The 24,485-nt window shown below is 40.2% G+C and overlaps 1 protein-coding gene across 1 annotated transcript in view; it reads right to left on the bottom strand.

The window, feature by feature from the left end:
- The window catches only part of LOC132366911 (low-density lipoprotein receptor-related protein 12-like), a 119,571-nt gene that overhangs the window by 6,284 nt on the left and 88,802 nt on the right, over positions 1 to 24,485 (bottom strand). The window contains 3 exon segments of the mRNA XM_059924366.1: positions 995 to 1,275; positions 1,277 to 2,100; positions 3,606 to 3,808. Of these exon segments, the coding sequence (XP_059780349.1) occupies positions 995 to 1,275; positions 1,277 to 2,100; positions 3,606 to 3,808 (1,308 nt within the window).

The following is a 24,485-nucleotide window of genomic DNA, read 5'->3' as shown; positions in this document are numbered from 1 at the left end:
CCCTAAGAACATAGGGGCTTGAGACTTGAGGTGAAAGTATTTGAAAATTCTTAGAAGACACTTTATTCATCAAGTCCAACACATTTACTTTTCAGATAAGGAAAAGAGTGAAATGAGTCACCAAAACCCTTTCTGGAATAACTTGTTCTGAAACTCAAGACCTCTGGTCTTCATTGTACTCTTATGTTGCAATGTAGTAAAACATTTTCTGGCCATTGATACTGAACCAAAGATAAGATGCACTTGGTTATTGTGATACTGTGCATCTATTCTTAGCTGTCTGGTATGTGACTTCTTTGTTGTATCTATCATTTGTAATTCTCCCGGGACTGACGGTCATGGTCTCCACAGGAGCTTTCTAGAAGGCCTCTCTGCCATCAACTTCTCCCAGGTCCAGTCTCTCCTCTACCACACAAAAGACAGCTCTCCCTGAAGGCCACCCTTTAATGCTGAACCACTTCTTAACTGAGATCTTCGACTTTTATACCACTTTATTTTATAGCTCTTACAACATTTATATTTTTTGTCATCTAATTCTACCCAACTGTTCCTTCCTTCTAAGTGTAAACTGCCCATGAGATTACTCCTACGCATTTCTCTATTCACCTGTATAATGCTTTCAACACAGAAGGTTCTCAAATATCTGGAATTGTTGAATTAATATTTATAAAAACCGAGGTTAAAGAGCAACCACCGAGAATTACAGCTTGCAAAATTCCTGTAAGACAGATCAACCTGAAAACAGGAACTGATAAATACTGATTGGCTTTTCTCACCTCATAACTCTTAGTATTTATTTGTTTTTTAATGTTCTTATTAGGTTTTTGAGTCATAGGCTTTTCATAGTCATTTTATAAATCATAAGAAGTATTTATTTCTCAACAATATAACAAAAATATATTGTTAATCTCATTAAAAAAAATGTGTTGTAAATATTTGGGCCACGCTTTTACTGTAGAGAGCATAAGCACTATAGTTTTGTCTTGATACTGACCTTCGTTCAAACCTTCTCAGAGAATAAAGCTTACAAGTACATCCCAAGGCAATGACCAGTAACAGGCCACAGATAAGGCTCCCTATGACGGCTGCAGTTATGACTCGGGTAGGCACGATTACCGGGCAATTCTCCTCGTCGCTGCCATCGCCACAGTCGTCCTGAGAGTCACACACCCAGCTTTCAAACACACAACGATTGTTTTTACAATGAAAATTTCCTGGCTGGCAAAAAAAGCAGTTTTTTTCATCGGAGCCATTTGGGCAATGATTCTGGTAGTTTGCAGCGATCAGAACGAGGGTAACAGACGCCGTTCCGGGAACATGGGAACTCTTCCTTTTGGCACATGGTACAATTGATTTCATCCCTTCCGTTTGGGCAATGCCAATACCCATCACAGCGCTGCTGTGCCGTATAACACCCCCAGTTCCCTCCGCAGGGTATTTCCCATGGCAAACAGAAGCCGTCTACTTGGTAAGTAGCATTAAATCCCCTGGCAGCGTTGACTTTATCGGCACAGAAATGTACCCTTATCTGTCCAGAAGAAGACACGACAGTGAGAGGCGCATGAGAATCAAAAGCAGTTAACACACGCAAAAGCTGGTGTGGATTCTCCTCTAATCCATCGTATATTTTGACATAATCACCATAACCAGTACCATCAAGTTTAAAGTCAGTGAAGCGTAAGATGACTTTGCGATGATCACCAGTGTCTATTAACCAGGTGCAATTGCTTCCAGGAGGATAAAAGTCTGGATAATTGGGAGAATTAAAAGTACCATAAAAATATTTTAACCACTGACCACAAGTTGGCACATCACAGTCTATCTCATCTCCAAGGTCAAGGCAGTCAATGTTCCCATCACATTTTAAAGATTCGGGGAGGCAAGTGTAAACTTTGGTAAACCGAGATAGACACTGGAACTGGTTGTAAGCACAGGGTTGGGAAGCGGCCGATGTTGGAGGATTCACTTCTTTGGCACAGATCTCTTCATCAGAACTATCTCCACATTCATCCATGTTATTGCATTTCCAGGCTGCTGGTATACACTTTCCATTACCACAACGAAACTGGTCACAAGCACACTTTGGTTCCTCAGATTTCCCTGGGAGGACATTGGGAGGAGGGAGATGGAGAGATAAGGAGGAAAAAACATACTCTTTAACGGGTATGTAACAGCAAGTGGCATTTTTATCATAAATGTTGATTAGCCCAAATGATAGTTGGGCTTGATCAAAAATAGGTTAAACTCTAATGACAAATTAATATTAGCTTACTGATTACTCAACAATTTATTAAACACTTATGATTTGTTCCATGAAGATCTCTACAGCTGATCTAAAGAGAAAAGACCAATCCTGTTTTTACAGAAGCTATTTTACTGAAGAACATTTAGTAAAGTGATGTAAGATATATAAGTTAGTAGGATGTATTGCCTAAGAATTTCAAATACTCTATTGTATAAACATTTTGCAATGAAGAAAAACTCCTCTATAATAATCACCTTTTCAAATCCAGTTTTAATATTCTTTTTGAGTTGTTTATATATATTATATATATATATATATATACACATACACACAATATTTTGCTTTGTGTATCATAGCATATTTTGCAAGCCCATTATTTAGACTCAAATTTTTGCTAAGTTTATCATAAGTTAACTTTATTCTATTTCTAACATTTCATGTAACCACAACATGGTACTTCCATTTTATAATTTCTATTGTTTTAATACAACTGCAAAATATTTTATGAACCTGAGCTAAAGGTATAAATTTACTCAACAAAACAGGAGGGGGAAGAAGAGAGAAAAGAATTGAAATGTTTATAGAATTCTGATTATCTTAGTGGACTACCTTAAATATATAACAATAATGAGGTAGGGAAAGAAAACCAAACATTAGATTCCTACAGTCCACACTGATGATGTCGGCCAATGCTTACCTCTCCATTAACAACTTTTATTTACTGGCAAATAGGTGACAGAAAATGTGCTTCAGCACCTAAGTAAATATTACAAAGACTGTGCTTTTAATAAAAAAGAGAAAAAGCAGCATATGTTGCTAAAGGAGACCATGTAATTTCAGAAAATGTAAAATGATTTTCAGCAAAAATTTACATAACTCTAATGCTCTGAGTTCTTCATATTTGTATGATCTGCTCACTCTTTTTGGATAAAGTTTAAGAATTAGCATAAGAAGACTTCTGATACTACAAACTACGAAAGTGAAATTGATTGTCTTTTCTTTGAAGGTGTAAAGACAAGGGTAATGCACACACAAAAATACATTCTGAAGTAACTTGCAGGATACTGGTAAACACTTGAGGGGAAAAAGTTCCTTTTAAAATAAACGTATTCAAAATATTTAAAAAGAAAACTGACCTTAGTTTGTAAACTTAATCATTTTATTAGGATTATACAAAATGCCTTTTGGAGACCCGGATCTACGGCACCTGAACCTTTAGCCTCTAATTCCTCAATCTCAGCTCCCTTGAGGATTGAGTCACAATTAAATGGACATTGTTTAGAAGGCGAGTCCCAAAGTGACTGAGCAGTAAATACTATAGAATTCTGTTCCATATCTTTCTTCTTATTTAAAAACACACCTGAAAAGTATGCCAGTCTGAAACCCTTCCTAGAGATACTGTCATCGGAATGGAACCTGATCCAGACGTGGTCTTGTGAAGAAATATATGGTGGTGGGATTGTAGAACCACAGGCTCTGTAGCTTTCAATATTCTTGTATGTTTTGATCGTCAACCAGTCCAAACTGCATCTTCTGGACCCTTGAATATCAAAATCCTGAAAACTACAAATAAAAAGTCAGAAAAGACTACTGAAAAGGAAATTTTGGAAAAAAATTTCATTAATAATACAAAGTAACTGAGGACTTTATTATAAGCCTCCATATATTCACTGATGATCCTGGCTCTTCTAGGCCCACGACTCTATCATCAGCAAATAATAATACTGCTTCTGTGTTCCTAACATTTACATCTCTTTCCCAGATTCCAGAACAATACCTCTTCATAAGTAACACGAAATTCCAAAAAAACGCTAAAAAACAGGAGACAGTTGGCACGATGTTTCTTTTTCTTCTCCCTGTGTGTGTTTAGGAAGGACCACTTCTAATTCTTAGCACCCTAAATTGTTCTCTGTTTGAACCACTCCATAATTCGATGAACTGAAAGACATAGAGGAAGTCTGCCTTCTCTAGATTAGACTGGTTCACCTGCTTGCTTAATGAGTTTACAGCTTACATTTTCAGGAGAGCAAATAGCAAACCTGAGCCAAGTAAAAAAGTTAAAAATGAACAAACAAAAAACTTCTTCAGTGAAAAGTCCCTGAGTTTGGGAATACTTTTCTACATAAATGATTTATAACCAAACGTTATCTTGTAGTTCATAAAATATGGGCATGAATAAAGGGCAGAAAAGTCAAATAAGAAGCACATACAAAATTAGCCAGTGCTATGAAAAAAGAAAAAACAAAATAGCATTTTCTACTAACATGTCTCACCGAAAAGTGAGATTCCTGCCTTAAGCCAAGTGATGATAAAGTTAATTATCCAAGGATTATTGTACCAGGATATTTCCTCTTTAAATATTCTGGGGGCTTCCCTGGTGGCGCAGTGGTTGAGAATCTGCCTGCCAATGCAGGGGACACGGGTTCGAGCCCTGGTCTGGGAGGATCCCACATGCCGCGGAGCAACTAGGTCCGTGAGCCACAATTACTGAGCCTGCGCGTCTGGAGCCTGTGCTCCGCAACAAGAGAGGCCGCGATAGTGAGAGGCCTGCGCACCGCGATGAAGAGTGGCCCCCGCTTGCCACAACTAGAGAAAGCCCTCGCACAGAAACGAAGACCCAACACAGTCATAAATAAATAAATAAACAAATACTTTAAATATTCTGAGTAACTATAACAAAGGCTGACAATTTGACTGCTTCCAGTTTTTCACTATTATGAACAATGCTGGAATCCTTATACATGTTCTCTCCACACACACATAAGCAAGTATTTCTCTAGGACAAATTTTTCTAGAAGTAGAATTGCTAGGTCAAAAGACACAATTCCACTTTAAATTTGATAGCAACACTGAGAAAAATGTTTATACCAACTCACAATTCCACCAAGTGCGTATGAAAAAGCACCTTATACCCCACAACTCTGGCAAAATGCAACATTTTATTTCTAAAGATTTGTTGCCAGTTAGGTGGATAAAAGAGATTTATCATTGTTCTAGTTTGCATTTCCTTATTTACTGAAATTGAAACACTTTTTCGTATGTTTATTAGCTATTTCTATTTCTTTTTCTGTGAATCACCTTGTTATATCCTTCGTACCTTACAATTTGTTCTTATTTAAGAGCTCTTTATATAGTATAAACGTGTATCTATTTGGGGCATGTATGTTATGCAAGATATATGTAGATCCACTCAAACCCTCATTCTCTCCAATAGTTGGTGCTGTCAGTCTTTCTTAATGGTATCTTTTACTGAGAAGTTTTTTTTTTTTTTTTTAAGTATAGTTGACTTACAATATTATATTAGTTTCAGGTGTACAACACACTGATTCGATGTTTTTACAGCTTATACACCATATAAAGTTATTATTGCATATTGGCTATATTCCCCTGTGCTGCACATTACATCCTTGTAACTTATTTATTTTATACATAGTAGTCTGTACCTCTTAATACCCCTCACCTATCTTGTCCCTCTCCTTGATCTCTGTATCTGTGAGTCTGTTTCTGTTTTGTTATATTCGTTAATGTGTTTTATTTTTCAGATTCCATATAAACTGAAAACATACAGTATTTGTCTTTCTCTGTCTGACTTATTTCACTAAGCGTAATACCCTGTAGGGCCATCCATGTTGTTGCAAATGGCAAAATTTCACTCTTTTTTTATAGCTGAGAAATATTCCATTATATCACATCTTCTTTATCCACTTATCTGTTGATGGATACTTAGGTTGCTTCCATGTCTTGGCTACTATAAGTAATGCTGCTATGAACACTGGGATGCATATATCTTTTCAAATTTTTTTTTCATTTTCTTTGGATATGAAGAGTGGAACTGCTGGATCGTCTGGTAATTCTATTTTTAATTTTTTGAGGAACCTGCGTACTGCTTTCCATAGTGGCTGTGCTGAATGGGAGAAGATATTTACAAATGATATGTCCAATAAGGGGTTAATAATCCAAAATATACAAAGAACTCATACAACTCAATATCAAAAAAAACAAACATCCCAATTAAAATATGCACAGAGGATCTGAACACACATTTTTCCAAAGAAGACACACAGATGCCAATAGGCACATGAAAAGATGCTCAACATTGCTAATCATCAGGGAAATACAACTCAAAACCACAATGAGATATCACCTCACATCTGTCAGAATGGTTACTATCAAAGCCATGTTGGCAAGGATGTGGAGAAAAGGGAACCTTTGTGCACTGTTGGTGGAGACGTAAACTGGTGTAGCCACTATGGAAAACAGTACAGAGATTCCTCAAAAAATTAAAAATAGAACTACCATATGATCCAGCAATTCCACTCCTAGGTATTTACTGGAAGAAAAAAACACTAATTAGAAAACATATATGCACCCCAATTTTCATTGCAGCATTATTTACAACAGACAAAATATGGAAGTAATCAAAGTGTCCTTTAATTTACTTTTTTTTTTTCACACACACACACTGTATTTTATTTTTACAAGAGATAAATAGACTGACACCAAGCATTGTACATGGATGACCACAACAAAAGCAACAATGATTGCAATTACCAAACATGAAACACACTCATACTATGTCATAATATTGACATTCAGTCCAGTAATCCTCCACTGTAACAGCTCCTTTACTTTGCAGTGAAAATTGATTTGTATATTCTTTGCCTCTGAGTCCTGGTGGGATTTTTTTTTTTTTTTTAAATTCAGACAGAAAGTCACAAAAATTATACTCATCCTCATCAGTTCACTCAGTCCCATGTAATTAATTTTTTTTTTATCTTGATCTTTTGTTAGCACTTTTATGAGTTCATCAGTTTTTCATTAGAGTTCTGAAAATGCTTATTCATTCAGTTCAGCAGTACAGTCAGTTACCAGAAACCTGTACTTGTCAGAGTCTTTTCCATGAATTTCTTGAAGATGAAACCCTTTTATAGGAACATATTTGCAAAATCATCAGAGTACACCCAGAACTGTCTGTAAATGACAAAAGACTTAAAAATGACCACGGTTAAAGATTTGATGAAAGTTCATAATAATGCAGTTGACAAGAAAATTAGTTATTTCTGAGATATACATTTTAAAGTAATAACTAGGATTATTACTTATAACATTATATCAGAACATATAAGATTTTTAGAAATTTCATGTAATGTCTGAAACATTTATATTAACATATTTCCATACATATTTCCATACAAATACAAATATAAGATTTTTAGAAATTTCATGTAATGTCTGAAACATTTATATTAACATATTTCCATACATATTTCCATACAAATACAAGATTTTTAGAAATTTCATGTAATGTCTGAAACATTTATATTAACATATTTCCATACACATAACCCAATGAAAGTTTAGTATTAGTTGTTTTGTTTGTTTTTTTATACTGCAGGTTCTTATTAGGCATCAATTTTATACACATCAGTGTATACATGTCAATCCCAATCGCCCAATTCAGCACACCACCATCCCCACCTCACCGCAGTTTCCCCCCCTTGGTGTCCATATGTCCATTCTCTACATCTGTGTCTCAACTTCTGCCCTGCAAACTGGCTCATCTGTACCATTTTTCTAGGTTCCACATACATGCATTAATATACGATATTTGTTTTTCTCTTTCTGACTTACTTCACTCTGTAGGACAGTCTCTAGATCCATCCACGTCTCAACCAATGACTCAATTTCGTTCCTTTTTATGGCTGAGTAATATTCCATTGTATATATGTACCACAACTTCTTTATCCATTCGTCTGTCAATGGGCATTTAGGTTGCTTCCATGACCTGGCTATTGTAAATAGTGCTGCAATGAACATTCGGGTGCATGTGTCTTTTTGAATTACGGTTTTCTCTGGGTATATGCCCAGTAGTGGGTTTGCTGGGTCATATGGTAATTCTATTTTTAGTTTTTTAAGGAACCTCCATATTGTTCTCCATAGTGGCTGTATCAATTTACATTCCCACCAACAGTGCAAGAGGGTTCCCTTTTCTCCACACCCTCTCCAGCATTTGTTGTTTGTAGATTTTCTGATGATGCCCATTCTAACAGGAGTGAGGTGATACCTCATTGTAGTTTTGATTTGCATTTCTCTAATAATTAGTGATGTTGAGCATCTTTTCATGTGCTTCATGGCCGTCTGTATGTCTTCTTTGGAGAAATGTCTATTTAGGTCTTCTGCCCATTTTTGGATTGGGGCGTTTGTTTCTTTGATATTGAGCTGAATGAGCTGTTTATATATTTTGGAGATTAATCCTTTGTCCGTTGATTCGTTTGCAAATATTTTCTCCCATTCTGAGGGTTGTCTTTTCGTCTTGTTTATGGTTTCCTTTGCTGTGCAAAAGCTTTGAAGTTTCATTAGGTCCCACTTGTTTATTTTTGTTTTTATTTCCAATACTCTAGGAGGTGGATCAAAAAGATCTTGCTGTGATTTATGTCAAAGAGTGTTCTTCCTATGTTTTCCTCTAAGAGTTTTATAGTGTCCAGTCTTATATTTAGGTCTCTAATCCATTTTGAGTTTATTTTTGTGTATGGTGTTAGGGAGTATTCTAATTTCATTCTTTTACATGTAGTTGTCCAGTTTTCCCAGCACCACTTATTGAAGAGACTGTCTTTTCTCCATTGTATATCTTTGCCTCCTTTGTCATAGATTAGTTGACCATAGGTGCGTGGGTTAACTTCTGGGCTTTCTATTTGTTCCATTGATCTATGTTTCTGTTTTTGTGCCAGTACCATATTGTCTTGATTACTGTAGCTTTGTAGTATAGTCTGAAGTCAGGGAGTCTGATTCCTCCAGCTCCATTTTTTTGCCTCAAGACTGCTTTGGCTATTCGGGATCTTTTGTGTCTCCATATAAATTTTAAGATGATTTGTTCTAGCTCCGTAAAAAATGCCATTGGTAATTTGATAGGGATTGCATTGAATCTGTAGATTGCTTTGGGTAGTATACTCATTTTCACAATGTTGATTCTTCCAATCCAAGAACATGGTATATCTCTCCATCTGTTGGTATCATCTTTAATTTCTTTCATCAGTGTCTTATAGTTTTCTGCATACAGGTCTTTTGTCTCCCTAGGTAGGTTTATTCCTAGGTATTTTATTCTTTTTGTTGCAATGGTAAATGGGAGTGTTTCCATAATTTCTCTTTCAGATTTTTCATCATTAGTGTATAGGAATGCAAGAGATTTCTGTGCATTAATTTTGTATTATGCAACTTTACCATATTCATTAATTAGCTCTAGCAGTTTTCTGGTGGCAGTTTTAGGATTCTCTATGTATAGTACCATGTCATCCGCAAACAGTGACAGTTTTACTTCTTCTTTTCCAATTTGTATTCCTTTTATTTCTTTTTCTTCTCTGATTGCCATGGCTAGGACTTCCAGAACTATGTTGAATAATAGTGGTGAGAGTGGACATCCTTGTCTCGTTCCTGATCTTAGAGGAAATGCTTTCAGTTTTTCACCATTGAGAATGATGTTTGCTGTGGGTTTGTCATATATGGCCTTTATTATGTTGAGGTAGGTTCCCTCTATGCCCACTTTCTGGAGAGTTTTTATCAGAAATGGGTGTTGAATTTTGTCAAAAGCTTTTTCTGCATCTATTGAGATGATCATATGGTTTTTATTCTTCAATTTGTTAATATGGTGTATCACATTGATTGATTTGCGTATATTGAAGAATCCTTGCATCCCTGGGATAAATCCCACTTGATCGTGGTGTATGATCCTTTTAATGTGTTGTTGGATTCTGTTTGCTAGTATTTTGTTGAGGATTTTTACATCTATATTCATCAGTGATATTGGTCTGTAATTTTCTTTTTTTGTAGTGTCTTTGTCTGGTTTTGGTATCAGGGTGATGGTGGCCTCATAGAATGAGTTTGGGAGTGTTCCTTCCTCTGCAATTTTTTGGAAGAGTTTGAGAAGGATAGGTGTTAGCTCTTCTCTAAATGTTTGATAGAATTCACCTGTGAAGCCATCTGGTCCTGGACTTTTGTTTGTTGGAAGATGTTTAATCACAGTTTCAATTTCATTACTTGTGATTGGTCTGTTCATATTTTCTGTTTCTTCCTGGTTCAGTCTTGGAAGGTTATACCTTTCTAAAAATGTGTCCATTTCTTCCAGGTTGTCCATTTTATTGGCTTAAAGTTGCTTGTAGTAGTCTCTTCGGATGCTTTGTATTTCTGCGGTGTCTGTTGTAACTTCTCCTTTTTCATTTCTGATTTTATTGATTTGAGTCCTCTCCCTCTTTTTCTTGATGAGTCTAGCTAATGGCTTATCAATTTTGTTTATCTTCTCAAAGAACCAACTTTTAGTTTTATTGATCTTTGCTATTGTTTTCTTTGTTTCTATTTCATTTATTTCTGCTCTGATCTTTATGATTTCTTTCCTTCTGCTAACTTTGGGTTTTGTTTGTTCTTCTTTCTCTAGTTTCTTTAGGTGTAAGGTTAGATTGTTTACTTGAGATTTTTCTTGTTTCTTTAGGTAGGCTTGTATAGCTATAAACTTCCCTCTTAGAACTGCTTTTGCTGCATCCCATAGGTTTTGGGTCGTCGTGTTTTCATTGTCATTTGTCTCTAGGTATTTTTTGATTTCCTCTCTGATTTCTTCAGTAATCTCTTGGTTATTTAGTAACGTATTGTTTAGCCTCCATGTGTTTGTCTGTTTTACGTTTTTTTCCCTGTAATTCATTTCTAATCTCATAGCGTTGTGATCCGAAAAGATGCTTGATATGATTTCAATTTTCTTAAATTTACTGAGGCTTGATTTGTGACCCAAGATGTGATCTATCCTGGAGAATGTTCCGTGCGCACTTGAGAAGAACGTGTAATCTGCTGTTTTTGGATGGAATGTCCTATATATATCAATTAAATCTAACTGGTCTATTGTGTCATTTAAAGCTTCTGTTTCCTTATTCATTTTCATTTTGGATGATCTGTCCATTGGTGTAAGTGAGGTGTTAAAGTCCCCCACTATTATTGTGTTACTGTCGATTTTCTCTTTTATAGCTGTTAGCAGTTGCCTTATGTATTGAGGTGTTCCTATTTTGGGTGCATATATATTTATAATTTTTATATCTTCTTCTTGGGCTGATCCCTTGATCATTATGTAGTGTCCTTCCTTGTCTCTTGTAACATTCTTTATTTTAAAGTCTATTTTATCTGATATGAGTATAGCTACTCCAGCTTTCTTTTGATTTCCATTTGCATGGAATATCTTTTTCCATCCCCTCACTTTCAGTCTGTATGTGTCCCTAGGTCTAAAGTGGGTCTCTTGTAGACAGCATATATATGGGTCTTGTTTTTGTATCCATTCAGCCAGTCTATGTCTTTTGGTTGGGGCATTTAATCCATTCACGTTTAAGGTAATTATCGATATGTATGTTCCTATGACCATTTTCTTAATTGTTTTGGGTTTGTTTTTGTAGGTCCTTTTCTTCTCTTGTGTTTCCCACTTAGAGAAGTTCCTTTAGCATTTGTTGTAGAGCTGGTTTGGTGGTGCTGAATTCTCGTAGCTTTTGCTTGTCTGTAAAGCTTTTGATTTCTCCATCAAATCTAAGTGAGACCCTTGCCGGGTAGAGTAATCTTGGTTGTAGGTTCTTCCCTTTCATCACTTTAAGTATATCATGCCACTCCCTTCTGGCTTGTAGAGTTTCTGCTGAGAAATCAGCTGTTAACCTTCTGGGAGTTCCCTTGTATGTTATTTGTCGTTTTTCCCTTGCTGCTTTCAATAATTTTTCTTTGTCTTTAATTTTTGCCACTTTGATTACTATGTGTCTCGGCGTGTTTCTCCTTGGGTTTATCCTGTATGGGACTCTCTGCGCTTCCTGGACTTGGGTGGCTATTTCCTTTCCCATGTTAGGGAAGTTTTTGACTATAATCTCTTCAAATATTTTCTCTGGTCCTTTCTCTCTCTCTTCTCCTTCTGGGACCCCTATAATGCGAATGTTGTTGCATTTAATGTTGTCCCAGAGGACTCTTTCTTAGGCTGTCTTCATTTCTTTTTATTCTTTTTTCTTTATTCTGTTCCGCAGCAGTGAATTCCACCATTCTGTCTTCCAGGTCACTTATCCGTTCTTCTGCCTCCGTTATTCTGCTATTGATTCCTTCTAGGGTAGTTTTCATTTCAGTTATTGTATTGGTCATCTCTGTTTGTTTGTTCTTTAATTCTTCTAGGTCTTTGTTAATCATTTCTTGCATCTTCTCAATCTTTGCCTCCATTCTTATTCCGAGGTCCTGGATCATCTTCACTATCATTATTCTGAATTCTTTTTCTGGAAGGTTGCCTATCTCCACATCATTTAGTTGTTTTTCTGGGGTTTTTTCTTGTTCCTTCATCTGGTACATAGCCCTCTGCCTTTTCATCTTCTCTATCTTTCTGTAACTGTGGTTTTTGGTCCACAGGCTGCAGGATTGTAGTTTTTCTTGCTTCTGCTGTCTGCCCTCTGGTGGTTGAGCCCCAATTCCTCTCTCTTTAAACATAAAGTGATTGGACTTAAAGCAGTGCTTAAAGTTTACTGGTACTATAATCCTTGTTCAAAATTGCTCTGTGGCATAAGCCACAATGCAGTGAATTGTTGACACCTCCAAATCCCAGGGAGGCCCCTGAGTGCTCTCTCAGGAGGAAATTGAGGTCAGGTGTATCTGATGGCCTGTGTGCTTTCTGTGCTCCTGGTGATATGTGGGGGCTTTCAGGTGAATGCAGTGGGTAGACTCATGGACTCTTAGTCTTGGCTGGGGGAGATAGCACTGTCGGGTTTATGTTTCCACATTTGCCTCCTTTTGTGTTGCCTTTCTCCCAGTTGCATTTAGCCTGATGAGAGGGAAGGAGGAGATGTTGGTAGCTGGGCAGGTGTTTCTCCAGGAGCAAATGTCAGGGACGGTTGTGTGGGCAAGATCCCTAGGCCCCGTCCTGGCAATCTTGCTGTGCACTGAGTAGTCCAGATGAATCGGGTCCTTGACCAGAAGTCCATGAAACTTTTGGCAATCTGGGCAAAATTTGGGATCTGAGAATGGGCTCAGAAATTTCAGCAAGGATTTGGCGGTATCTTACCCTCGGGCTGTTTAAGAGCCCCTGGTTTTGAATGGCATGAAGCACCAGAGAGCCTTTGATCACATTCTATACAGCTGTCCTGTGTGTGGCCCTCCAGCAGCAAACCTTCTCTGCTGTGACCTCAGGGCAGGCCCCATTCCCCCCCACTGAGGCTCCTGCCCTGTGAAACATGAGGGTGTAACGCAGGCTGCTTGTCAGTGCTGGGCTCCTGGCTTGCCTGACGCAAAGTATGGAGCATCTGTTCACCTTGTGCTGGTGCCCTTTGCAGAATCAATGGGCTCACAGCCCAGATATTTATGCTGAGTCTGGGGGCAGCTGTGCCCTGAGAAACCATGTCTTGTCACTTGGCCCAGGGAGCACCTCCTCAACGGACCACACTTATCATACGGGTCTCCTGCTCTTGTGCCCTCTTGTTTTGTTCTGAGGCAGGTGGTTGTGATGGCCAGTACTGTGGGGTCTTGTGATCTCAGAGCAGACACTGGAGGCTGACTGACTCCACAGAGGTGGACAAGGATGTGGGCTCAGGCGAAAGGTCCTTTCTTGGGTTTCTGCCTCTCCTCCCTGACTCCTGACCCTTGCTCTCAAAAGCTCACCTTTCTGTTGTAGTTGCCTCACCAGGGGGCAGTGACGGGCTTTGCCCCGCTGAACTATACCCTCGGGGTAGGTGGCCACAGCCTGGCTTGTCACACACTGGGGAAATCCTACACTGGGGAAGTCAGGATTGTGCCTTGCTGGGCTTGGAACCCAGGTAGAAAGGTAGATGGTGTGGGTCTGAGGGACTGATGCTCCAGCCCCAGGGCAGGTGACTTCTCCTGGGAGAGGTTGCCCATGGCCCCCTTTGGCCCCTCGACCCTGCAGAGGTGCTGATACACGCCCCCTGCAGGCCACAGCCTCTGTGCATAGGATCTGCCCCAGCATCACATGAGAAGCCGGGGCCAGGAGCCTCGATCTCTCTGAGAGCAGCTGGTCATCCCACACTGAGGGGCGTCTTCTCGGACACAGGGCACATAGCTGACCTGCAACTGACATATGGACTCTTCCCTGGGCTTTACCCCTGAATTTACCTCCATTCTTGTCTCCTGTCTCATGGCCCCTGCCTTTTCCCCCAGACACTGGAGATCTCCAGGCTTGGGTGGAGTATGGCATGTTGTCAAGCTCAGTGGTGTCCACCTCACCAGCCCACTGGAATCAAGCCCCAGGGAGCCTTTGAGAGAGCAAACCAAGGACTTTAAGAAGACTACGGTTAATGTTAAGGAGCAGAGATTGTAAGATGAGGAATTTCACTAGTGTTTTTCAATCCGTAAGAAGAAGGAAATAGAAATTGCAGAATTGAAACTTGCACAGACATCAAGAAATAATAGTTTACAGGCCTCAAGAAATAATAGTTTAACAAATGCCCCATTCACAGAATCAAGGAAATGAGCACCATCCACAGGGTGTGCAAAGGAGGTGCCTAATCCCAGGAGCAGCATGGCCATGGCTTGGCTGAGAGCGAGGCATGTGCTGGGCAAGCTTTTGTATGTAATGTTCACCAAAGGGAACCTTGGCCAGTGATACCAGGGAAAGGCTATCATGGTGAAGGCCCACTCATCTCCACCACCCTCAACTTGAATCCAAGTATTGGCTGAAGAAACAGACTTGACAGAGACTTTGGCCACCTGGCCTGGGTTCTCCCTACAAAATGTCATGTTCCTCCAAGAACAGGGCAAGGAGTCACAGTTGTCTGAATCACAGACGGCATATCTTAACGGTACAGCTATTACAAATTTGCACCTTTGTTTGAAGGGAATTGTTAAGTGGTGGGTAGGGAGTGATGTGTTCCAGGGAGGATTTGGGCCCTCTGGCTTGCAGGTGACCCTCTTATCAGACAGGGCAATTCTGCCAATAACTCATCACTGCCTTCATTCCTCAGGTGGTAGGGATACAAAGGGATTAAAAGGGGTGCGGGCAGAGGACAGCCCTCACTGACAGCACAGAGCCATCACCTACTGTCTCCTCAACTCCTCTGCCCATATAGCCACCGAGGGTGCCAGCTGCTGGCGTTCACAGCAGCTGTTGATAGCACACCATCATCCAAGGAGTTCTTGAGCACCAACTTTGCACTACTCAGCAGCATAATGGAGAAATCAAGGATGGTCCATGGAAATAGCTAAGGGTCTTGTTTTAGGGCAAACGAGCTTATTCTGCAATATGTGCTTCTTAGTTAATTGGGGTTCGAATGTCCTTTCTTGTATGAAATGATGTTGATAATGTTTGAAAAATAAAAGGTTGGCCACCCCATGAGAAACTATGCTTTTATCTGAGTGGGGTTGGGGAGCAAGAGGGAGTAATGAAAATTTTGGTTGTTGAAGTAGTGACAGGGCAGGGCTAACTTGTTCAAGACTGCCTCCCTGCAGGAGGAAGGCCGGCCTTCCTCAAGACTTCATGGACACTACCCATAGCCAGGGCTTACGGCTGTCATAGCTGGTGACTCAGCCATGGGCCTACTGAGCAATACAGCTGCAACCGCAGCTTGGATCAGCCCTGACCAGCAGGAGAGAGGCTGGGCCTCCCTCAGCCTGACTGCTCGTTCCATGGAGAGGGACTGGACCTGGGTCCTGTGTGTCCCAGTGCTGGTCCTAGTTCCTGCCCACACGGGACCTGGGCTTCCCTGATTCTGCAATATAAACACCAGAGCCCAAAGTTTGGGTCCCTCTCCTGGACCCTGGATCCCTACTGGATCCCTGTGTGCTGGCCCAGAACAAAGTGTGCAGTGGGGACCCACAAACTCCCCACTATTCCTGTGACTGTGAACTGCCCCTGATAAACATGGCTCCAGCAGCCAGGGTTACATATTTTTAGGGAACTCTCTTATGGTTACAAGTGCAAAAGACTGAGAACTACTATGTAAAACTAATATTTGAAAACTTCACTCCAGTGATATTTGAAGAACCTCTATAAAATAACTAAACAAACATAATCGCATTTTATTCCACTGTGTCCACAGTCTAAGCTTTAAATTGTATAAAAATGAGAACGAGAAGTAGAATGCCTCCAAACATTTGGAAATTAAGATGCACACTTCTAGATAATCCATGGTTAAAGAGGAATTTCAAGGAAAAATTTTAAGATAAATAGAACTGAGTGAAAATGAAAATACAACACATAAAATGTGGAAGGATCCAGAGAAAACATTATTAAGAGGGAAACGAATGGCACTAAATGCTTATAATAGAAAAGAGGGAAGGTCTCAGATCAATAATCTAAGCTTTCACACACGGAAACGGGAAAAAAATTGCACAATAAAATCAACACATGAAGAAGGCAGCAAATAACAATACACTCTGATCAACTGGAGTCTATTCTCGGAACACAAGCTTGGTTTACTATTCAAAAATCATCAGCGTAATTTGCCATATTAATAGATTGAAGAAGAAACTCTACATGGCCACATCAATTAATGAAGAAAAAGCATTTGATGAACTTCAACACACATTCATGTCAGAAACTCTCAGGAATAGAAGGGCTCTACCTCAACCCAGTAAAGAATATCTACAAAAAACCGACAGTGAACATCATACTTAATGGTGAGAGAATGAATGTTTTCCTCCTAAATTCAAAAGAAGGCCAGAATGTCCTCTTTCATCTCTCCTTTTCAACTTAGTACTGTAGGTACTAGCCAGTGCAGCATGGCAAGAAAAAGAAAGAAAGACACACAGATTAGAAAGGAAGAAATATTACTGTCCATACTCATGGATAGCATGACTGTCTGCATAGAAAATCCCAAGAAATCTCTAAGAAGCAATTAATAAGTGGCAATTACTTTAACAAAGTCTCAGGATACAAGATCAACACAAAAACATTAGTCATATTTCCAAATATTAACAATGAACAACTGGAAACCAAAACTAAAAACACAATGCCGGGGCTTCCCTGGTGGCGCAGTGGTTGAGAATCTGCCTGCCAATGCAGGGGACACGGGTTTGAGCCCTGGTCTGGGAAGATCCCACATGCCGTGGAGCGACTAGGCCCGTGAGCCACAACTACTGAGCCTGTGCGTCTGGAGCCTGTGCTCCGCAACAAGAGAGGCCGCGACAGTGAGAGGCCCGCGCACCGCGATGAAGAGTGGCCCCCACTCGCCACAACTAGAGAAAGCCCTCGCACAGAAACGAAGACCCAACACAGACAAAAGTAAAAAAAGAAAAATTAAAAAAAAAAAAAAACACAATGCCATACACAATGCTTCCAAAACATGAAATATTTGATTATAAATATTTTAATAGAGGATCTGTAGGATACAACCAAACAAGACCTAAATCAATGGAGAGACATATCGCATTCATGGATTGGAAGACTCAACATAATGAAAGGTCAACTTCCAACAGAATTTTTTTGTCAACATGGACAAGCTTATTCTAAAATGTATGAACAAAAGGTAAAGGCAAAGGAACCAGAATAAGTAAAACAATTTTGAGAAAGCAGAATATAGTTAGAGGATATTAAGACCTACTGTAAAGCTATAAGTAAGACAGTGTGGTATTGGTGGAAGGATAGATACATGGTTCAATGAATAGGATAGAGAATACAGAAATAGACACATGCCAATACAACAAACTGGTTTTTTTTTACATAAGTTAAAAAGCGATATAAAAAGCAAAATCTCTAGTCCTTATAATAACCCTAAAAGGAACACAAATCTGTTAAATGACTAAGCAAGACCATACAGTTAGTGGCAGCACCAGAATCAGAACACAGGTCTACCTACTCTTGCTATGACTGAGCCTCTTCCTCTACATCTCCTAAATGTCACTCTGAGTTGAAGAGGGGAAAGAAATGGGAGACCACCGTGATGCCACATCCCTGTGCTTTAACAAGTATGTTTCCTTTATATACTGGACCATCTAGTTCAGATTTTATTTGAAGCAAGTTTTGGCTTGCTTCAGTATGTATTTCATTTTCTATTTATCACCCTCTTTCATTCATGGCAGACAGGCTCTAGAGGTCCTGAGAATGTCTGAAACAAAGAATGCTATAAAACACCTTAGTAACTCTCGAAAATGCTAAGTGGACCCTGAATCAAAACTTCAAGTTTCAGAGAACTTACAGCCACTAACGATCTGCAAAACAAACAAATAAACAAACAAACAACCCCACACCCTAGCAATTCTCAACCTTGGATCAAACTACAATATGTTGGAAGAGGTATTACTGAAAAGAGCTTGAAAGGGCAGCCTAAAAGGCAGAGGGTACAGAACATGGGCCATGTCCCTGTAAAGGGGACATGGTTCATAATATTGTGAATCAAGGGGCTGGTTCACAATACTGGTTATGATGTTCAAAACTGTCAATCAAAGAGAGGTGCATTATTATATATTTGCTTGTTGCTATTGCTTTTCTGATTAGAAGATACAGAGTCACTTTAGGTAACTTCCATTTAATTTAATATTTACTTTCATTTTATATCCAGGTCACATTTTCTACATTAAAATATAATCATGCTGACTCCCCCCACCCCCTATACCCTCAGAGAACAAAAGTGAAGAACTTTACACAACTTGAAAGAAAGATGGAATGCACAGAGAAGTTGCTACTGCACCCAAGTAACAAAGAACACAGAGAGACCAAACAGTAGACATGTCAGAAGTGCACAGAAGACAGCTCAGGGCTCGCAGCAGGAAGGAGGAGGAATTAAAAGACTAAAGCTTTTAAATGCTATCACTTGTGCCACAAGATTACCCTGAAAAGGCAGATAGGTCAGAAAGCAGGACCAAATAGGGGATTTTCCAAAGGCTGCTATCTAACAGAGTTTAAAATATCCATAGATTATATATATATATACAAAAGATTCCATACACAGAAGAGCTTTCTCTTCCCCACCTTGCCTTTAGCATCCGGTCAATACTTTAGACACTTAAAACCACTGTTAGCATGTCCGAATGTAGAACCGACATAGGTTTTTTCTTTCTTAAAAAAATTGTATCCCAACTCTTTCCAACCAAGAATTCTATTAATTATTTTCATGATGATTCCTCTGCATGGAAACCCAGTAAGGGATCATCAAGACAGGGCATCTCACTACTATCAGATCAATGCCAGTTGGGCAAAAGCTGCATGATTCTGTGTTACTCAGAGGGAGGGAGAACAGTAAGACACAGGAGTTGAAACTTATCCGCACCAAAGAGGAAAAGGAAACTCCTTTTCTAACCTATTCATTAAATAGGAAACAGCAGGTGGACAGGAAAAGCCATCTGCTTAGAGCAGACCCAGAGGCACACCAAAATCTAAAAACAAGCGCTCAGGAAAGCGTCTCGGCTCGGAGGGGAAGCGTCTTTCAGACCCTATCTTGTCCCTAGTTTGGAGATCAAAGCATTGTAACTTCAGATAGTGATACTCTGGAGGGGGTGGACAGGGAAGGTCTGAGAGACCCAAATAATGAGGACACTAGGCAACTAACTACACCACTACGTACAAATAGACACATCAGTAAGAAAACTTCACCTCCAACCCTCAGCTACTTTAAACAAAGCACTGCAGTTCCAGGTTTTCGGAACAGGGGATATTTTAAAGTCTGTTAGCAGTTTAAAACATTGCAACACTGGCACAATATGTTACCTATTCTTTGTTTTTAATTACAGGGTAACACAGTAAACTCCAACACAAAGGTGGGGATGGGGGAGTGCAAAAGGAATAAAGAAAACAGAACCAGTATTTCACAAGAGCATCGAGCCAGCGATGAAGTAGCAGCTAATGCTTGGCAGAGTCTCGAGGGTAGAATTCGCTCAAGGTGCTCTGAGGGATTCTCTTCAGCATTTCTTTGGGGAAGATTCGGAGCAGTTGCCAGCCAATGTCCAAAGTCTCATAGACAGTGCGGTTTTCGTAAGGACCTTACAAAAAATTGAGATTAGATGAATAAAGGCCAAGTACTTCCAATTTATCAGCGTTATTCAAAATTTATTGTTATGGGTCTAGCACTGTGAGCATGAAGTATAAAAAAGAAACACAAAGCAGTCAGGTCTCCCAGGACTGGATGTGACCAAATGTGGAAACGAGGGTCTAGACAGTAAGTACCCCTGGGAATCAGAGAAAAGGGAGAAAGCCCGCAGGCGAGACGTTGGGCGCGTGCGTGCGTGCGTGCGTGTGTGTGTGTGTGTGTGTGTTTAACAACGGGTGGGATCTAAAAACACTCCACGGAATAATGGAAACTAGACCCAGAGTTTTGTCCAGAGAGTAGTGAGAAAAGCAGTTTCCCAGCAACACAGGCTGACCTGAAGGAGGCTAGTACAGATACTTAGAAGGCCTTAAATGCCAATTAAGCACCTGAATAGGTCCACGTGAAAGTTTTCAAACTTGCTATTGCTATTATTATTTTTAATAGCAGCATCATTCTTATCCTGCAAATAAATCTCATTTTTTAACTAAGGAGTTAGAGTGGCTAGAGTTCTGCATTCTTTTCTCTACCAGAATAATTTTTATTATTATATATATTATTATTATATGTGACCTGGAGGGAGTCACTCACTCTTTAAGACCTTGTTACAGGGAAGAACCAAATCTGACTACACGGTGGATCTGTTTCTTTGACTTTAACCTTTGCCTTCCGCTGCTTTTGTTCACCAAAAGGATACTGTCTGTACATAATGGCCTGCCTCGGGGAACCCTGTTCCTCTGCCTGAATGTTAAACCAAAGTGCCTTTGTTCAGGGAAACATACGGACTCTGCCCACCTGTGGATGGCTGCAATTAAGAAGAAATTAACACATCCCCTCCCTGAGGCTGGCCATTCCAGGGGATATTCGCAAAACTTACTGCCCTTTTACTTGGGGGGTGGGGGGATGTTTCAGGCAGTAATGTGAGCGATGGGGAGCAGGAGGTGAAGCTTTACTCGCTCCCCTGCCACTCACCTCCTGCTGTGCAGCCTGATTCCTACCAGGCTGTGGCCTGGGGGTTGGGGACCCCTGTTATATGGCATGAGGGCAGGGGTGTGTCCAGGGGTCGGGCCAGAAGGGTGGCTTAGGTGGTTTGCCCACCGCTTAGGTGGTGGTGTGTGCAGGGGGCACGTGCAGTACCCTGCTTTTGCTCTGGGATCTTCGAAAGTGGCAGTTGGGTTTTTTGGTCTCTTTGTATCTTTTGTCCAGAATTTGCCCCAACTGGGCGTGCACGTCGTTATTTTTAGTCCCATACAGTTTCTTTGTTATTTTGTTGCTCGAGGAGAGGTGTGTCGAGGTGCAAGCACTGCAACACTGCAGCAAAGGGCCCCAGGTCCCAGCCTGTCTCAAAATCAATATATGGCTGTTGAAAACAATACTAGAACACTGCAAATAAAAGTATGTTATTTGATACATGGCACAAATTTAGTTCTGACAAATGAATTGGCTTCTAAACTTCAAGAGTAACACAAAAGAAGAAAATGAAGTATGGTTAGTGTTATTAAGGAATGCCTCAAAGGAGTGCTGGGTAGTGGGCATATTCTATTAGCAGCTTCAAGGAATTAAATAAATTAATGAAATTAAAGGAATTAAAGTATTTAACTGTGAGTCTAGACTGTTTCAGGACTACTGGGAGAATAGCACTAATCCAGTGGCCTCCTGTATATGTTGAAAATAGTAATATGCAAATTGGGTCATTTGTACAAAATTTAGGAAGATTTCTCATTAAGAAGTTCCATTGACTTAAAGTGATACCAATATGTGTTTAGTTCAACATTAAACTACTTCAAATGGTAGGGAATTCCTTTAACCTACTGTTATGTTGAAGCCCTAACCCCCAGTACCTCAGAATGTGACTGTATTTGGAGAAAGGGTCTTTAAAGAGGTGATTAAGGTAAAAGGAGGCCATTAGGGTGGGTCCTAATCCAATCTGACTGGTGTCCTTACTAGAAGAGGAAATCTGGACACAGAGAAGCACCAGGGAAGTGTGCACACGGAGGAAAGACCATGTGAGGACACAGCAAGAAGACAGTCATTTGTCAGCCAGGGAGAGAGGCCTCAGAAGAAACCAACCCTGCCAACACCTCGATCTGGGACTTCTAGCTACCAGAACTGTAAGAAAATAAATTTCTGTTGTTTAACCGTCTGAATGTGGCATTTTGTTACTGCAGCCCGAGGAAAATAATACTCTTAGCTTCTGGATTGGCCTGTGGTGGCCTTGCTGAGTGACTTGGATCGGTGAGTCCCTTACGGCTCAGCCACAATCCGTTATACTCATGACCCTCAGGGTCTCACAAGGTTTGGATGCTAGGTGGGTGCCATGTTCGCTACCACTCTCTAAGTCTGCCTTATTTCCAAAGTAGTTTAAGTTTCTCCTCAGACCATCACTGACCAGTCTAGTTCTGGCAAGCAGAAGGCACTCGGTGGCACTGTTGAAATTCAGGAAGTTTTCAAGTTTAATTGTGTCTGCCAGTTGAATTCCCGGAAGAGTATGTGTCTGAGAAGGACCATGATGGTACCTCCTAGCTAACTCAGACCATCCTTAACCACATTCCACACCGTCCGTGCCTAACAGACACTTGTTCACTGACTCAATTTTCAGGGCCAATTGGTCATTTCTAGGCCTTTCCATTCTTTCTAGCGCAGGCTCCTTGTTTTCTCCTATAGAGAGGGCCAGTTCAGAGGTGTCCTCCATGAGTCATCGCTCTTAAGGACTCAGGGAAATTACCCTGAGTCCTTATTTTTGAAATGTGGCATCACTTATTTTTGAAATGGGACAGATTAAGCGCCTTACTAGGGAATGACCATTTCTTAGGTAATGAATGAAGGGCCTTGGTCGTGCCCTCCTCAGGAGCAGAGCCTCCAGAGCTTCAGAAGGACTTGGTGTGTTCTGTCCACCTTAGTGCAGGACCATGCTGGTATTTTCATGTAAGAAACTAAGGGTGTTAAATCAGATCATCTTATTAAAATAATAGAATATCAGATTGAAGGTAAGAAAGACTGAAGGAAAGGAAGAAAAAAAATCAGAACCAAAAGAGATAACAGTGATAACATCCACAGGCCTGAGTCACCATCCTGAGAAAGGCTTGCTGGTGTCTAGGAACCTGAATTTTGGGAGGGCTTTCACCACTCCCAGAACTGATAAGAGTGGCTCACTGCTGCCTAAGATGTTTATGCCAACAATGTGGTTGGTGCTGAACACTTGCTTTCCTTCTGGAATCTGGGATTTTGATATGTACCAGGGAGAGGGTGCCTACATGACCATCCCCCATAAAAGCCTGGGCTCCTAGGCTGAGGCTAAGCTCCCCTGGTTGGCAACATTTCACACATGTTGTCCTCATGGCTGGAGGACTTAAGCGTGTCCTGTGTGGTTCCACTGGCAGAGGACTCGAGGGAGCTTGCCTCTGGTTTCCTCCAGACTTTGGTCCACTTGCCTTTTCCTTTGTTGACTGTACTTTGTGTCCTGCTGCTGTAATAAATCACAGCTGTGAATATAACGCTAGGCTGATTCCTATGAGTCCTTCCAGTGAATCATGGAGCCTGGGAGTGGCGTGGCGGACCCCAATATAGGAGTGATCACGGAGAACTGCCAGAGGCAAAGAACCCAGAGTGGAATGCAGCCTGGAGACATTCCCTATAGGACACAAGTCACCTCCATGAGAACTGCACAGAACAAGCTCTTAACATAGCGTCCTCCTTTCCACCTGTCACAGATGGGCCTTTCATAATAACAGGAGATCTGTTCTGCATTTCCACACTTTCAAGTAACAATCACAGGTCACAGGAAGACGCGTGACACAACATACTTATATATTCCAAGCGCTTTATCTAGTAACAGGGCAACTCTACGAGGCTTTCTCAAGATTTGGCTCTTTCGGTGATTTCATTGCTTCTGAGAATGAGATTATTATCTTGCGCTCAATAAAACATACAAACAAATAAATGTGTTAATGTCTGTAGTAACTGTTAGATTTGGGTAGACTAGTATAGGCTATGTGTGGTAGGATTAATTCTTAGATTTGCCAAAGTCCAAAAGAAGAGAACCAGGTAAGCATCAAACTTCACACTTGTCATCACAAGAAAAAGAATGTGTAACAATGTGAAGTGATGTTTGTTAACGAAACTTATTGTGGTAATCATTTCACAATATATACATACATCAGATCATTATGTTGTACACTTTAAACTTACACAGTGTCATGTGTCAATTACGTCTCAATAAAACTGGAAAATAAATTTCACGCTAATGGTAGACATCTTGAACAAAAATTCCATTTTTAAATAATTTG

The sequence above is a fragment of the Balaenoptera ricei genome, chromosome 6 (assembly GCF_028023285.1).
Source record: "Balaenoptera ricei isolate mBalRic1 chromosome 6, mBalRic1.hap2, whole genome shotgun sequence".
Classification (NCBI taxonomy): domain Eukaryota; kingdom Metazoa; phylum Chordata; class Mammalia; order Artiodactyla; family Balaenopteridae; genus Balaenoptera; species Balaenoptera ricei.
The sequence above is the reverse complement of the archived record's forward strand: the minus strand, read 5'-3'. Positions and strand labels throughout refer to the sequence as shown.